This window comes from Myotis brandtii, unplaced genomic scaffold (assembly GCF_000412655.1).
Source record: "Myotis brandtii unplaced genomic scaffold, ASM41265v1 scaffold642, whole genome shotgun sequence".
Lineage (NCBI taxonomy): Eukaryota > Metazoa > Chordata > Mammalia > Chiroptera > Vespertilionidae > Myotis > Myotis brandtii.
The window spans coordinates 570,687-588,592 of NW_005370473.1; the positions used below are offsets into that span (position 1 = coordinate 570,687).

Consider the following 17,906-nt stretch of genomic DNA (forward strand, 5'->3'; position numbering starts at 1 on the left):
GGTCCCCTCAGCCTAGCACCCCTCGGGGGATGTCCAACTGCCGGCTCACAGTCGGAGAGCCCTTGCTCCTTACCACCGTCCACTCACTGCTCACCACTAAGCTCACTGCTCCTTAGGGCTGCCTCAGAGGCGGGAGAGGCTCCCACCACCGCAGCTGCACTCACCAGCCATGAACCTGGCTTCTGGATGAGCGGTGCTCTCCCTGTGGGAGAACACTGACCACCAGGGGGCAGCTCCTGTGTTGAGCGTCTGCCCCCGGTGGTCAGTGCGCATCACAGCGAGTGGTGGTTCAGCCATTCGGTCAATTTGCATATGAGGCGTTTATTATACAGGAGGATATGCATAGCCCATGGACACAGACAATAGAGTGGTGAATGCCTGCGAGGGGCGGGTGCAGGGTGGAGTGGGGGGGAGGGGTCAATGGGAAAAAACAAAGGAAACATCTACAATACTTTCAACAATAAAGTTAAATATATATAAAAGAAAGATGCTTTTAAAGGCAAAGATCGCTTTCAGCATATTACAATCTTCAGAAATCTACTGTGACTTAAGATCACATATTTGACATAAAATCTTTCCTCTTTTCAAGTACAATAGTCCCCCTCCCTCCCTTTATCTGCAGTTTCGACTTCCATGGTTTCAATCACTACCCAGTCCAAAATATTAAATGGAAAATTCCAGAAATTCATAAGTTTTAGGTAGTGTGATGAAACCTCTCATCATCCTTGGGATGTGAATCATCCCTCTGTCCAGCACAACCACACTGTATACACTACCTGCCCATTAATCAGTTACTAATAGCCTTCTCGATTATCCAAGTGACTGTATCTTGGTGTTTGTGTTCAAACAACCTTTATTTTACTTAATATTGGCCCCAAACTACAAGAATAGTGATGCTGGCAATTCAGATATACCAAAGAGAAGCCATAAAGTACTTTTTAAGTGAAAAAGTGAACATTCTCAATAAGAAGAAAAAAAACTTATGCTGAGGTTGCTGAAATCTACAGTAAAAATGAAATCTTCTATCCATGAAATTGTAAAGGAAAAAGAAATTCATGCTGTCACACCTCATACTGCAAATGATGGCCACAGTACATGATAAGTGCTCAGTTAAGATGGAAAAGGCATTAACTCTATGGGTGGAAGACATGAACAGAAAACACGTAGCCAGGTATGCACTTGCGCACATGCGTTCGTGTGTGCATGCGTGCGTATGGTTTGTTACAACCTGAGCTTTCAGGCATCCACTGGGGGTCTTGGAATGTATCTCCCTAGATAAGGGGGGACTACTGTACTCATCTCATTGTATTCCCACAGCCTGCAACTAACATTTGCCAACCTCTTAATCCTCTCCTAGAAAGCATCTCTTTGAATGCTGATTGCTTATCTTCTATCTCTGAATTCTATATTACCACCTGCTTAGCAAGGTAGGTCACAGTTTCAAGGATGCTAAACTAAACCACAGCAAACCAACATTAGCTTGACCCCTCATAAACATTCTATCCAAGAAGATTAAAAAATTCTAAGTGTATTAATGAACATCTATAACAACCTTTTCCTCCATTACGATGGGTTCACAACCAACCAAGAAACAACGTAATAAAGGAGTCAGATGAAGATAAAAATATGGCTGAAACCAGTGACCAAATTAATTTCAATTGTAAATTAAACTTAGAAGCATTTGCTTCTTCCTCACAGGGTCCAGTCTGCTCAAATAAATCTACCAGTTAGAGTAATAAAGAAATGCATATCCTAAGAATTGGGAGCTCCAAAATAGAGCCAGAAGGCACTGTGCAAAAAAGCATACTCAATTCCTCCTAACCTCATTTAATTCTCCCTTAGGAAGCCATCTGAGGGGGGTATAAAGAAGGGGGAAAGATACTTATCAGAAAGAACTTCCTAGTTTACAAGTCATGGTAGAAACAAGCAGAGAGGAAAATGATGGCTCCCTCTAAACAAATATAACCTCCATAACTACACAACAAATTCAAACATAATCTGCTGTTTCACTTCCTATACCAGAGAGGCAGGGATTGGATGAAAATATTAGACTAGCTTGACCTGTAAAGACTAGGCTAAAAAAGAAAATCAAGGCAGCAAACTCCCCAAAGTAGTCCTGGCTAAAAACTAATGTTCTTTGTATAGCCTTTGCATTAGTTATGATCAATCTAGTCGTAAAAAGTAGAGCTCTTTGTAGAACTGCAATGTAGACAGAAAGGTATTTAACCATTTTATCTTCCTTTTCAAAACTCTTTCCCTCACCTAGCCTCCTTTCTCACCCTTACACCCCAAAAGAAGACATTGACCTTGCCTTCTGCATCCTACAGTCCACTTCTTTCTTAGGTCTGATCTCTATATTCCCATTCCCCACAGTCCAACTAAGTATGAATTAATTAAAGTACTTCATACTAATAAGTAAATGTGGCTTAACCCACCATGGTTCAATTCCACAAATATTATTAAATTCTACTATATATATAAGGCACTGTGTTTAATTTACCAAAGTACAAGAAAAAATACTTTAATTCAATCTTTTAATGGACAATGAAGAGAGACACGAGTGTCGGTTTCACATCACACTCTCCCATCCCTTTTCTTTCCATCCTGATGACCCTTCTCCCCACCCCCCGACCCCACGAGTCATGGAAGAATTTCCAAGGATTCAAAATTGCTTCCAGAAACAGTCAATTAGTGGGAAAATGTGGGTGGTATAGCAAACATTAAACATTCAAAACCATAGCTGAGTAGAAGAGGGTCTCCTGGATTTAATTTTACATATTAATTGCAAGTACAATTAAGGGCTTCTCAATAAATCAATTTCCTTACAAGATACCTTTAATTTACCTCTGCTCAGAACCCTGAGTTATTAAACCATAAATACTGAAAGTTTTTTTTCTTTCGGTTATTTCCATTTAAAATGTTAATAAATAAGATCCAGCTGGCATGGCTCAGAGGTTGAGCTTGACCTATGAACCAGGAGGTCACAGTTCAATTCCAGGTCAGGGCATTTGCAGGCTTGACACCAGTGTGGGGAGGGCAGGAGGCAGCCAATCAATGATTCTCTCTCATCACTGATGTTTCTATATCTCTCTCCTGGATCTCCCTTCCCCTCTGAAATCAATAAAATAAAATCAATGTTAATAAGGACCAGTTCAATTTGCCCTACTTTATTTAAAGGTTATTAAACTCGGCTGTTAAACTTATCTAGTGTTTTGTTTGTTTGTTTGAATCCTCACCAGAGGACATACTTTTACTAATTCTAGAGAGGAAGGGAGAGAGAGAAACATCAATCGGTTGCCTCCTGCAGTGTCCATACCAGGGAATAGAACCCATAATCCTTTCAGTGCACAGGACAATCCTCCAACCAACCCAGCCACCTGACCAGGGCTTTTTTCATTAGACGTGACATTTTTCTCAAGTCCTCCTAGGTTTGAATTCCAAACGAATTGGCATACTTGCTTTAAATCTTTTTTTTTTTTTTCAGTTGTGAACTGTATTAATTCTCACATATATCAGAGGTCCTAAAATGGAGAACAGGATACAACTACTGACAGGTTTGGGTTTGGTTGGGCCACATGAAGCTATTTTCAGGTGTTTTAATTCATGGTCAATATTTTTTTAAATCAAGAGGCTTCAAGCAAAAATCTAGATTTCCTGTGTTCTCTGGCCCCATATTCATGTAGGGCACTAATCAAGTGGGCCTGAGAACTGGATGTCCCTCTTAGATGAGGCATAAACTCTCTACTGCATTTCACTCATTTTCATTTTCATCTGCCTAGTACCTGAAGGCATGTGAGTATTATTGCTATTCATAAACAATTTCTTTGAAAGGGGGCATAATATTTTCCACACTTCAGCAAGTCACCTAAATGTAAAAAGCCACAAAACAGACCATAGCAGTTTGCAACTTCATAGTTAATTATTTTAAAATTTCATAAGTCTTAGAAGGGTGAGAAAGAAAGAAATTCAGACTGCTGGAAGGGTGGAATACAAAGTAAAAGGCCCACCTGAAAGCTTTTTGGGGAGTGAGGAAAAACAGGTGGAAGAACTCAAAAGGATTTCTGAGACACCCAAAGCTTTTCCTGATTGAACACTACATTACTCCACGGTTCCTCCTACCAGCTCAATGCTTCAGGCCCTCCCTTCCTGCTTTCTCTTTCTGTATAACCAGAGCAGTTAGGTCAGAAACTGAGAAATGTCAGAAACATTTATGAAACACATTTAGACCTTAAAAGTAAGTCTCACACTTTTTTAACAGCTTTAATCCACCATCAAATCCTTTCCCAGGTATTTTCTACTGTTTTCTGCTTTTACTGAAATGACAACTTGCGGCCCTCATTTTCAATGCCTGGACTTCAGTCCTGGATGGGCTATCCCAGTGGTCGGCAAACCGCGGCTCGGGAGCCACATGCGGCTCTTTGGCCCCTTGAGTGTGGCTCTTCCACAAAATACCACGTGCAGGTGCGCACATACAGTGCGATTAAAACTTCGCAGCCCATGCGCGGAAGTCGGTTTTTGGCCTGGGCGAGTCTATTTTGAAGAAGTGGCGTTAGAAGAAGTGGGGGGGGGGTGTCAGTCGGTGGAGCAACAGGGCACAGGCGGGCCGCGATACGCAGCGCGGGGGCCGTACATTGTTTTGAGGTACCTTCCCTGAGGTCGACCCCTTCCAACTCTCCCATCCACACTCGTCTATCTGAAACAAGTATACAAGACGAGTGTGGATGGGAGAGTTGGAACGGGTCGACTTCAGCGAACGTACCTCAATCAGATTGAGGACGTTTTTAGCAAAGGCCAGCTTAGGAGTACCCTAATTAAGTTAATAACAATGTACCTACCTATATAGTTTAAGTTTAAAAAATTTGGCTCTCAAAAGAAATTTCAATCGTCTTACTGTTGATATTTGGCTCTGTTGACTAATGAGTTTGCCGACCACTGGGCTATCCAAAACAGAAAATATTTGTTGGCCCTCACGGTTTCATTCCTTATATTATCTCTTATTTCAACTTTTACCATCTATTTCATTCAAAATGTATCCCTAACCTCCTCTCTAAAAAGTGTTGATCAGATTTGTGTAGTTGGCGGGGGAGGGGGGGGAGGTACCCAACTGTCCACATAAAATCAATATACCATGCTGCTTCATTGGCTGTAAATTTAAACAAAAAAACATAAGGACGCTTCAGGATACACAATTTAAATAATTTTTGCACGCTAAGTACACCAAGTGACAAACGGGTGAGGCTCTATCTTTAGCATGTCTGGATTGGCGTCTTTTCCTCATGGACTCAAAATACTGGGGAGCAGGGGCAAGTACGAAATTTGAAGGACCAGGGGTGGTCACACTGCCCCCACATGACAAGTTACCAAGTGAGGTCTCACCTCCCCGCACCCCATTCCAGAAGATACAGGGTGTTAGGACGCTTGCCTCTGAATAAGGAAAAGAGAAGTTTTTCTGAGCAAGTGTTGGGAGGAAAAAAAAAAAAAAGCTTTACCACACGTGATGCTACTACAGCCTAAAACCACGCAACACATCATTAGGGTCTCACTCCTCCTCGCCCAAAGGGAGACTATTTGCCACCTTATGCCCTATTGTGATGCGCCCTCCTCTGGGTGTCGCGGCGTCAGCCCCGGGACGACAGAAAGGGGGCGGGGCACGGGGTTCCTCAGCCCCGGGAGGGAGGGATGAGGGTACCGCCCGTCACCCCTGGGGAAAGGCCTCCGGGCTTCCAGCCCACAAACAGCACCGCCGGACCCAAGCCCCAACCCGGCCTCTCAAAATTGGGCGCCAGCGACCGGAGCCCAGAACCCCACCCTCGGTCCCCTGGCAGGGTCGGAGCCGCCCAGACCACGGGTAGCCACAGCAGCCCAGTCCTCAAACCCAGATTCGCCCTCCTCCCCCTTCCTCCTGCGCCCCCGCCAAGCCCAGCCTCCGGCACCGCCCCCACCGAGTTCCCCAGCGGCGCCCAGTCACCCCCGAACCTGTCGTCCTCCGTGAGCGTCCACGAAGGGCCTAGGCAGAAGCCCGGGCCAGTGACACCTCCGCTTCCTCCTCAACTGGACCCCTCGGGAGGTGTCGGTGGGGACGGCCACTCGGGCGGCCGCGGCTGCTAGAGCCGCCCGGCAGGTTGCTGGCCGGCTCCGAATCCTCTTCTCGCCTCCGAATCCTCTTCTCGCCCCGTATTCTCATGCCAAGTGTTTGTTCATTATGTATCCAAGGTTACAGGTGTCTATATGGATATGATATGTACTCAAGGTTATAAGTTGTTTGTATAGATATGACAGATGTTTATTAGATACTAGTAGCCTGGTGCACAAAATTCGTGCACATTAAAAGGGAATTAATTGCCCTAACCAGTTTGGCTCAGTGGATAGAGCATCGGCCTGCAGACTCAAGGGCCCCAGGTTCAATTATGGTCAAGGGGAGAACCCGCAGTTCAAAGAGGCGAGACTGAGCTGCGTTCTCGCGAGAATGGCTGCTCGCCGCCCAGGAGTGGGCGGGGCGCCGAGTGCTCCGACAGTTCAGGCAGCTGCAGCTCTGGTGGGCGTTCAGTCTGGGGGCTGGTGCTGCCAAGGGGGAGGCGTGGCTGCGATCAGCGTTATACGCCCCCGTGCTCCCCCTTAGTGTGAAGCCCACGTCTTTTCCTTGGACTTCCTATCGCCGTGAGAGAAAAGCGGACCTCGTTAGCAGCCCAGAAATACCTCTGGGATCCCGAGTTTGTTGAGGCGGTCGTCGTGAGGGCCACCCTCGCTTCCCGAACGTGCACAGCTGTTTGTTTTTAAACGCTGGGTTGGCGGGAACCAGGGTGCCCACGGGAACTCCTGCCGTAGGCCGCCGGTGGGGTAACTTGGATGCGGTATTGCTCCCTGTGGGCAGAAAGTCGCCGAGTAATAGTTGCAGTCGCTCAACTTTACCCACCATGTGCTGAACGCTGGACTGTTCAAACGGAAAAAGTAAAAAGACACGGTCTCCTCCCTCGAAGCTCACACCCGAGGGCGGGGCGGGGGGGTGACCCGCGGGAAAGCAGATGATAATCCCATACAGGTGATAATCCCATACGGGTGATAATCCCATGTGCCGAGTTGCTCGCTGTGGGAACGGAGGGAGTAACCGGCTCTACTTGCCACGTCGAGGAAGTCTCCACCAGGGAGGGACATTCGAGCGGAATCTGGAAGGATGAGTAAGAGTTACCCAGTTTTTAGAAGAGTGGGAGGGGCTTTGCAAGCTGAGGTAGCAAAGAGGAAGAGAGCCTGGTTGGAGTTAATTCGGGTTGAAAACGGATTTTGCGGGATGAACTTGGTTTAAAAACAACAACTTTGAATCTTTGTTTAGTTCGGAAGAAAAAGAAAAAAAACTCCCAGACTCCCTCGTGTGTGAAAAACCAAAGTGTTTTCCAAAGCAACATGTATACTGAGATGAACAGTTGAACGTGAGCAACGTAGGAGAGTAAACATTCTCGCCCTCCTCTAAGGACACCTAGATATCAGAGTCCTTACCTAAGGGAAGCAGGTTATTGTCCCACTATAGCAGGTTGTTATTATTGCCAACATTCTGCGAAACTGGAAATTGTCAGTTATCTTTGAAGATTTCTAAGAAAGAAGAGCAATCTAAGCAGGAATGTTGTAGGACAGGTAATCTCATGGAGAAATTTTTTAAAAATCCTCAGGCAACTAAAACGTCACCAATCTTGATTAACAATCAGAATTTTGTCTGTAAGATAAGATCTAGGGAGGTAATTCTATAGTGCAAGTTAGGGTTAGTGAGGTCTGTCAAACAGGAAATATTTCCTTATATCAAAATAGAAACCATCATTTTCTTTAAAAAAAAGTCTTTGGTATTCCACTATATAGTTTCCACCAATCTCCCTTTAGAGCAGCGGTTCTCAACCTGTGGGTCGTGACCCCTTTGGGGGTCGAACGACCCTTTCACAGGGGTCGCCTAAGACCATCAGAAAACACATATATAATTACATATTGTTTTGTGATTAATCACTATGCTTTAATTATGTTCAAGTTGTAACAATGAAAATACATCCTGCATATCAGATATTTATATTACGATTCATAACATTAGCAAAATTACAGTTATGAAGTAGCAACGAAAATAATTTTATGGTTGGGGGTCACCACAACATGAGGAACTGTATTAAAGGGTCGCGGTCATTAGGAAGGTTGAGAACCACTGCTTTAGACACATTCTTTTCATAATACTACCTATATTTATGTATACTATATTCATTTGGCTCACCCTACTCTTCCTACAAATAAACCCAACACCTAATAAGAAGAACAAAAAGTAGTTCTAACCCTGCTGTGGGCCAATCAAGTGCTCCAATTAGCATAATTCACAAGTGCTAATCCAAGTTTTAGGAATTTTTCAGAAAACTCTGGAAAAATTATACCAGCAAGAAATTTTCAGATGAAATACAGAGACTTTGTTGTATGACAGAATCCAGTCAAATTATTTTATCTTGCTGTGAGGGACTTATACTAGTAGTTCATCTCTTTCCTTAAAGAAAGAGAGAGAGAGAGAGAGAGAGAGAGAGAGAGATAAAGTGTCAGTGTTGTCTGCTTTAAAAGAAAAATTAACCTTTCAAACCTTTATAATTTGGGGATCGGCGGTCGCTGAAGGGAGAGTTTGAGACTGAGGCGTACTTTTGAGTTAATCCTTGACATCGTTTCCAATCCCTCGGCAAATCTTGTTAGCTCTGCCTTCAAAGTACACCCACTCCCACGGCAGGCACCATGGTCCAAGCCACCCCCATGTCTGTCTGGATGATCGCCTTGACACCTTTTGTTGTAAGTCCATCCCCTTATCCCATCTCTCCACCGGGATGTGTAGTGGGGCTCTTGGGGTGTCTGAAGCAGCACTCTTGCTGCCACCTCCCTGCCCTCTCTCTGCCAAAACAAAACAAAACAAAACAAAGTCTGCTACAGCCGAACCGCTCTCAAAACCTAGGAACCCCGTTCCTCCCGGTATTCAGCCCAAAAGCCTTGAGGTAATCCTTGACATCGTTTCCAATCCTTTGGCAAACCTTGCTAGCTCTACCTTCAAAATACACCCACTCCCACTGCTGTCACTGTGGTCCAAGCCACCCCCATCCTGTCTGGATTGTCGCCTTGTGCGGTGTATGCTTATGCTTGATGGGAATGGAGGATGCTCAAGCATAGTGTGCCCTTTAACAAGTGCCTGTAACCCATTCGGATCTGCCTAGCACTTGAGTGCTGAGCGGGTCCCTTAAAAATAGTTTAATCCCATGTGCAGTAACAAGAGCCCTGAGACCTGGTTTCCTTGTGGTGTTGACAAGAAATTGAGCCATGTGGAGCCTTAATTTCTCCAACTAGTAAGCAGGACTAACTATAGTCTTAGCTTGTAGAGATTTAATGATGGTTAAATGGGCTAAAAAAAAAATGTGTGATACGCTGGGTAAGTGCTAAACCATTATGTGTAAGAATGCTGTTATTACAAACGAAGAATCTGGTGGGTGAATTACAACAAATGCTGAATATAATCTTCCGCATTTTAAACTTATTATACTAAAAAGGAAAATAGGCAAATCTAAACTGTAATGTTTAAGGATGCACACGTGGATGATGCAACTATAAAGAAAAGGAGGTGACTAGAAGGAGTGTGAGTGACTGGAGGACAAAGAGGGCTCAATAGAAAAACAAAAACAAAAAAACAAACCTTTATAATTTGGAAGCATGGGTAGCAGCTATATATCCAGTAGGTAATGCCATTGATTCACACCATCACAAACTGTTCTGCACAATAATTTGTAAATGCTTACTGAATGAGCTAAGGTTCAGACCCTTAATGAAAGTCTTCCTTCCACAATATCAATGCATGTACCAAAGAGGTCAATACGGAATTTCCAATTTAAGAGAAACAAAATGTTCCATGTAGAAGCAATGAGCAAACAAGCTTCTTTGGTTGTCTATATCATTGCACCTCATAACATGCTAACTCACGATTGTTTCACAGCAGAGGATAAGATAGACTTCTGGTTGAATACTTACTCAACAAATTAATGATAAATCACAGACCCAGAATCCTCTTTGCATTAAAATTTGGGATTTCTTTGTATTATAAGATTTGAGCACTGCCACCTAATGGCAGGAACATGAAAGTAATATTCACACGAAAAGGACTTCAGCAAATATTGGCTAAGACCCTGGGTAAGAACACTAGGGGAGATACAAACATTATTAATATACAGGTTCTACTGACATAAATGACTTATGTAATTAAGTAATAAATAAAAGGAAAATGATTTGTGTTATAGGGAGTCAGAGGTAAAAAAAGATTACTCTTAAGAGATGAAGAAAGTGCAGGAAAGAGGAATGAAAGGGGAGGATGTTTGATCTGGGGCCTTAAAGAATAGATATGATTCACACATGTTGTATAATGCTGTTAGATGAACTGACCAGAGAAGGCAAATTTATAGAAAGCTAATCCATGGTTGCCTGGGGCTAGGAGTAGGAGCAAAGATTAACTGCAAATAGGCTCAAGAAAACTTTTGAAGTGATGGTAAAGACTAGATGAGTGACAGTTGCACAACTTTATAAATGCTAAATATCATTGCATACAATATGTGAATTTTATGTAAATTATACCTCAAAGAGCTATGCTACTGGATTGCATATCACAGTTAACTCTTTGGGTCCCATTTTTTATACTCTGTTTTACTTTTATTTTTTTATTTTATTTTTTAAAATATATTTTTATTGATTTCAGAGAGGAAAGGAGAGAGAGAGAGAGAGATAGAAACATCAGTGATGAGAGAATCATTAACTGGTTGCCTCCTGCATGCCCCGACTGGGGATGGAACCCACAACCTGGGCATGAGCCCTTGACCGGAACTAAACCTGGGACTTTTCAGTCAGCAGGCCGACACTCTACCCATTGAGCCAAAGCGGCTAGGGCTGTTTTACTTTTTAAAATGTCTGAAACTCACATCTCAATAGCAAAACAAAATAAACAACCCACCCTATTTATAAATTGGCAAAGTATTTAAATAGACATTTCTCAAAAGAAGACATTTATTAGTATGTATGACCCACAGGTATATGAAAAGGTGCTCAATGTGAGTAATCACTAAGAAAATACAAATCAAAACAACAATGAGTCTTGGCCTGTGTGACTCAGTGGTTAGAGTATCAGCCTGTGCACCCAAGAGTCTCCAGTTTGATTCCCGGTCAAGGGCATGTACTTGGGTTTCAGGTTCAAGACTCGCCCCCTGATTGAGGTGAGAGAGGCAACCAATCGATGTGTCTCTCTCACATCCATGTTTCTCTTTCTCTCTCCACCCCCACTTCCACCCTCTCTAAAAATCAATGGAAAAATATATCATCAGGTGAAGATTAACCAAAGTAAATAAATAAATAAAGTTTAAAAAACAACAATGAGATATCACCTCACACCTGTTAGAATAGCTATTATCAAAAAGACAATGAATAGCAAATATGAAGAAATGGGAACCTTTGTAAACTGTTAGTGGGAATGTAAATTGGCATACCATGTATGGAAAACAGTATAGAGTTGTCACAGGGAAATATCTACCCAACCAGAGACTACATTTTCCAGCTGCCCCAGGCCATTACAATATTACAATATAAAGTATGACTATATTATAATCAACTAGAGGCCCGATGCATGAAATTCGTGCATGATGGGGGGCAGGGGGGTCCCTCAGCCCAGCCTGCATCCTCTCTAATCGGGGACCCCTTGGAGGATGTCTGACTATGGGATCAGGCCTAAACCGGCAGTCGGACATCCCTCTCGCAATCTGGGACCACTGGCTCCTAACCACTCACCTGCCTGCCTGCCTGGTCACCCTTAACTGCCTCTGCCTACCTGCCTGATTGCCCCTAACCTCTCTGCCTGCCTGCCTGGTCACCCCTAACTGCCTCTGTCTGCCTACTTGATTGCCCCTAAACACCACTGCCTGCCTGCCTGCCTGATCACTGCTAACTGCTCCCCTGCCAACCTGCTTGCTCCCAACTGCTCTCCCCTGCCAACCTGATCTCGCCTCCACCTACCCTCCCTGCCGGCCTGATCTTGCCCCCAACTGCCTTCCCCTGCGGGCCTGATCTCACCCCCAACTGCCCTCTCCTCCCAGCCTGGTTGCCCCCAACTGCCCTCCCCTGCCAGCCTGATTGCCCTTAACCCCCTGCAGTCCTGATCTCGCCCCAACTACCCTCCCCTGTTGGCCTAATTGCCCTCACAGTTCACCCAGATTAGGTTCTGATTGGTCGGTTTCTATGCCAGTCAGCATCAAAAGCTCTGCCTCCTAGGCAGCCATTGGCTCTTCTGGAAAGTCCAGAATGGCCCCGCTGACAGCTATCTCTCCCTCCCGGCCTATCTCTGGGCCTGATCCACAACTTCCGCAGCAGCTGCAGATCAGGCCCCGCCTCTCTCTTTCTCTGGGCCTCCCAGCAGCCCCGGGCTGGAGGCTAACGACCTTGCTGTGCCTACCTCACCTGCCCCCCGACCCCCCACCGCCCCGCCCACCCACCTGCTGCCAGCCTTGCTGTGATAGGAGCCTGTGGGCCTCAGGGAAAGAACCAAGAGGTGCTCCATACACTTCCTGGTGACTGGTCGTCTGTCTGGTCATTTAGGTTGTGAGGGCCCTAAGCTATTATTAGTATAGATGAAATATGAAGAAATGGTGTCACCTTTCCCAGGCCTAGCCGGTAAAAACTTCCCCCACAACATTTCTAAATTTTTAATTCCAACTAACTGGAATGGAGACAATCCTGGGGTTATAATGATAGAAACTGAGTCCCTAGCCACCCTGTTGACCTCTTAACCAGCCCAGTAATATAACATTCCAGTACTGTTATGTGAACAAGAAACCAACTTCTATTTAATTTAGGTGGCTATACATTTGTCACAGCAATTTGTTCACACTAATTCAGAAATGAGTACCTTTATGTTAAACACTAACAAAAACCTAAAAATATGGAGCAGGGATTAGCTATAGTGGATGGTGAGAAAATAGATATCATGAGCTAGAAAGACAGAGTCCATGTTATACAAAAGTATACATTTAAAAAATTATATTAGAGCCCTGGCCAGTGTGGTTCAGTGGTTAAGCATTAGCCTCCACATGGAAAGATCTCAGACTCAATTCCCGGTCAGGGGCACATACTTAGGTTCTGGGGTTTGCTCCCTGCCCCCAATTGGGGTGTGTGCAGGAGGCAACCAGTTGATGTGTCTCTCTCACATCAATGTTTCTCTCTCTTCCTCTCTCCCTCCCTTCTATCCTCTCAGAAAAAGCAATGGAAAAAATATCCTCAGGTGAGTATTAACAAAACAAAAAAATGATTTTAGACTATTCATCTAATTAAGGGATCTTGACATTTTATAAAGATAAGCAAGAGAAGCAAGAAAACCTTAGCTGGGTGTGTAGGGGAGGCAACTGATAAATGTTTCTCTTTCATATCTCTTTCTCTCTCTCTGTCTCTCTGTCTTAATCTCTTTAAAAATATCCTTGGGAGTGGATTTTAAAAAGAAAGGAAAAAAAGAAAAGAAAGGAAAAAAAAGAAAAGGAAAGGAAAAAAAATAGAATAATGATAAATACAAAAATGAGGCCAGGAAGAAGAGGGATGTGATTGAGGAAGGGCTAACAAAGAATTTCTAAGCTACTGGCAATATTCTGTTTCATAATCTGAGCAGTGAGTAAAGGTGTTCATTTTGTATTTTTTCTTGAAAATATACATTTATGTTTTATACATGCTTGTGTATATACAATAATAAAAGTAAAGGACTTCTAGTAGAGATGGTGGCATAGGTAAATGTGGTATACCAATCCTCCCATAAACACATCAAAATTACAACTAAATTAAAATTACAGAAGAACCTTCATTCAGAACTACCTGAAATCTAGCTGACTGGAAGTCCTATAACTAAGGAATTTAAGAAGAAGCCTCATCGAGACTGATAGGAGGGGCGGAGACACAGAACACATGTGTGGTGTATAAAAATCAGGAGGGATATCTTGGTTGTGAAGCCCCCCCCCCCGCCCCCACTCCTTGAGGAGTGAGCGGTCATAGCCCCACATCAGGCCTCCCAAAACAGAGTTCCAGTACCAGGGAGAGAAGTCCCCATATCTTCTGGCTGTAAAAGCTTGTGGGGATTGTGGCTGCTTGAGACCATCTGGGCACAAGCCACATTTTAACTGCATATGTGACTATGGTATTGGACAGCACAGAATACAGAACATTTCCATCATCACAGACAGTTGTATTGGACAGTATTGACCTAAGTAGATCAGGGCTGTGTATTTTACAGTCCTGAAGTACCTTGTGCTTTTCTTTTAGAGCACTTATCAAAGTTAATAATGAATTAATGTCTGTTTCCATACTAAATTTATGGCCCCATGAAGACAAGAACTGTGTCTATTTTGCTTACTGGTGTATGTCCAATGCTTAATATAGTACACGGCAAGTAATGGACCCTAAATAGATATGTGTCAAAGGACAAATAAATGAAGTTATATTCTAAAATATACAAAAACTCTAGTCCATGGAATTTGGGGTTCAGACTAGAAATATGGTAAGTAGGTTTGTGTATAGGCAAATGCTTTTGCATTCAAGTTTCAGATCACTTTCTCCTTTTCTGACTATTTCATTATCTTTCCTGAAATGAAGAGAACAATAGTATCTTGCTACTAAGATTTGGGGACCTGGTACTTTGATAATATTACTAAAAGGATGATGTTCAACATATAATCATTTCACAATTTACACTGAGTGGCCAGATTATTATGACCGGCCAGATTATTATGACCACCCCATCAGTACAATGAAGTGAATTAGTTATGCAAATAATCTATACTAATAAAAGGGTAATATGCTAATTAGACAAGACTTCTTCCAGATACAGCCACAGTGGCGGGGGCCAAGGCAGAGGCGGTTAGCGGCAATCAGGCCGGCAGGGGAGCAGGTAGGAGTGATCAGGCTGGTAGGGGAGAGCAGTTAGGAGTGATCAGGCTGTCAGGGGAGCAGTTAGGGGTGATCAGGCAGGCAGGGGAGCAGTTAGGGATGATCAGGCAGGCAGGCAGGGAGCAGTTTGTGGCATCAGGCAGGCAGGCAGAAGGGTTAGGGGTGATCAGGCATGCAGAGGGGTTAGGGGCAGTCAGGCAGGCAGGCAAGTGAGCGGTTAGGAGCCAGCAGTGGTCATAATAATCTGGCCACTCAGTGTATGTAAATCAAACCATCATGTTGTACACCTTTAACTTATATAGTGATGTATGTCCATTATTTTTCAATAAAACCATTTTATGTTGTTGTTCTTAGTCATGATCCATTTAAACATGTTGGTATTACTTATAACCAAAAAGATATTCTTATAACAAGTGAAAAATACTTAACGTCACTTATTTAGAATCATGATCATTAAATTTTATTTTGCATTGTAAGGTGAGAGAGAGGTTAAAGACTGCAATTTTATTCTTTTATAAATTATGCAATAACATACTTTAAAAAGAATAAACAGCCCAGCTGGCACAGAAATAGAATAATTAAAAGACTCTTTTATAAAAATAAAATCAAAATAATCAATTAAATTATAGCTATCATGGTTAGCAATGGATTGCATGTAAAGTTTGGTAATATTAGAAATATTGGTACTTGGTCATCATAATAGAGGGTGGAAACATTAGCAGCATGTAATATTGTTGCCCTAGGCTGACTGGAGCAGTGCTCTGATAGATGTGTTTTCACTGGGATTTAGCCTTAGTTAATACATCCACATCAGCTTTATCTGCGTCTCCAAGGCTTTTCTGATGGCTCTCAACCAGGACATTGTCTTCCTTTCTTCGGGACCTATGGGAAACATCCTTAGGAACTGTAGACTCTCCGAGGATCACTTCCTGCAGCAACTCCCGTAGCCACTCCTGCCTTTCCAACTTTTGCAGATGTTTACGCAGCTTATACAGAAGCTCTATTTCACCCACAGTTTTCCTCCTATAGGGAACAGAAACAGAGAAGCCACTCCATCAGCCCTCCTCTTCCCAACATAAAGCCAGCCCTGAAAGTCCTATCCCCAAGTCCTAGCCATGCAGAACAAGAAACGGTACTTACTTCATGGGTTTCCCATCTGATTTTGCAAAAACACAAATTACAAACATGATGATCATTACTTTAACGATCATTACTTTTGCAGACATCATCTTCACTAAAGAGGAAAAGCAAAATGCAGGTATTTAAAAAATGTTTTTACTATTCCAAACTATATAATTAAATTTAGCAGTTTACATTTATAACTATACAACTGTACACAGAGTGGTACAGCAACTAATTGCATTGGTTTTCATGGAGGAATTTTTAAAAAATATATATTTTTATTCATTTCAGAAAGGAAGGAAGAGGAAGAGAGAGATAGAAACATAAATAATGAGAGAATCATTGATTGGTTGCCTCCTGCATGCCTCCTACTGGGGGTTGAGCCCATGCTGTGCCCTTAACTGCAATCAAACCCAGGACTCTTTAGTCCACAGGCCAACACTCTATCCACTGAGCCATTACAGACACATTAGTATGTATTTTATATACACATAATTTGACTTAGAAATTAGACAGGTTAATTTTACTTTCTAGGTAAATTAGTTTTACTTTTTAGGGATCTTTTTGAGAGTTCCTGTGCAAGTTTTAATGTATGAATTTTAAGCCACAGGAATGAAAATGCATACTTTTTGGAATTTCCTCCTACATTTTATGTTGCTTATGACTAAGTGCTTATAATTTGCTTGGAAAATGACTAATTCTCTTACTTAGATAAATTATTAACACTGTTTATTTACTTAGAAAATTTATTTTTCACAAGTCAACATAATTTCAGGCACTGCATAAATAGCCACAAATACCAAATTAATACTCCCTGATTTAGAGATATTTTTACTAAATTAATGCACACTTCTACCATTTAAAAATGTGTCAAAGTATTTAAAAATCATCTAATTAATTATAAGAATTTAGAGCTTTGACTTCATATAATATGCTTGTTGTCGTGTTTTTTTTTTTCATCAGGTTCTTTTAAAACTATCTTGTCTGAGTATAATTTTTAGCACTTTCCTCTTTTGTTGTTCATGATTTTCATCTCAAAATAGACTAGTCTTATCTTAATCTGCACTTTAGTAATTGCAAAGCCTATTGTTATAGAAGTGCTTTTTCTTAATGCTTAATGTTCTCTGTTTTAACATACACATAGAGAATCACTATGCACTCATATTTTAAAGGGAAATGACTTTATTTATTTATTTTGAAGTGGTAGCATCATTTAAAAGTGGTATAAGAATCAGAGCAGTATGAGAAAGAGAGATCGACCCCCGGACCCAGCAAAGACACTGAGCTGCTGCATCCCCCTTGTCCTGCTCTGACATCCCACCACCATCACCATCATGCCCAAGAGGAAGGCAGAAGGGGATGCTAAAGGAGATAAAGCCAAGGTGAAGGACAAACCACCGAGAAGATCCACCAGATTATCAGCTAAACCTGCTCCTCCAAAGCCAGAGCCCAAGCCGAAAAAGGCCCCTGCAAAGAAGGGAGAGAAGGTACCGAAAGGGAAAAGGGAAAGCTGATGCAGCAAAGATGGGAATAGCCCTGCAGAAAATGGAGATGCCAAAGCAGACCAGGCACAGAAAGCTGAAGGTGCTGGAGATGCCAGGTGAAGTGTGTGCATTTTTGATAGCTGTGTATTTCTGGTGACTGTACAATTTGAAATACTATTATTTTATCAAGTTTTATATAAATGCAGAATTTTGTTTTACTTTTTTTTTCTTTTAAGCTATGTTGTTAGCACACAGAACACTTCATTGTTATTTTGGGGGAAGGACATACAGTACTAATAGAATGTCTCCGAGGCTGGACTGACATGGGGGGAAATACCTTTCCCTTCTAGTTTTGAG

The 17,906-nt window shown here is 42.6% G+C and overlaps 2 protein-coding genes and 1 pseudogene across 5 annotated transcripts in view; 1 reads left to right on the plus strand and 2 right to left on the minus strand.

The window, feature by feature from the left end:
• Window positions 1-6,161, minus strand: part of BTBD10 (BTB (POZ) domain containing 10) — a 59,991-nt gene extending 53,830 nt beyond the window's left edge. For all 4 annotated transcript variants that reach the window (XM_014528613.1, XM_014528612.1, XM_005880558.2 and 1 more), the window contains exon 1: window positions 5,977-6,161. The gene's annotated coding sequence lies outside the window, so the exon portion shown is untranslated. The remainder of the gene's footprint in view (window positions 1-5,976) is intronic.
• Window positions 6,162-15,585: 9,424 nt separating this feature from the next.
• Window positions 15,586-16,195, minus strand: PTH (parathyroid hormone). The gene is made up of 2 exons (XM_005880568.2): window positions 16,084-16,195; window positions 15,586-15,966 (listed from the first exon to the last, which is right to left on the minus strand). The coding sequence occupies exons 1-2, from the start codon at window positions 16,170-16,172 to the stop codon at window positions 15,720-15,722; spliced, it is 336 nt and encodes a 111-aa protein (XP_005880630.1). The 5' UTR covers window positions 16,173-16,195; the 3' UTR covers window positions 15,586-15,719.
• LOC106723783 lies at window positions 16,133-17,746 on the plus strand (annotated as a pseudogene).
• The last annotated feature ends 160 nt before the right edge of the window (window positions 17,747-17,906 follow it).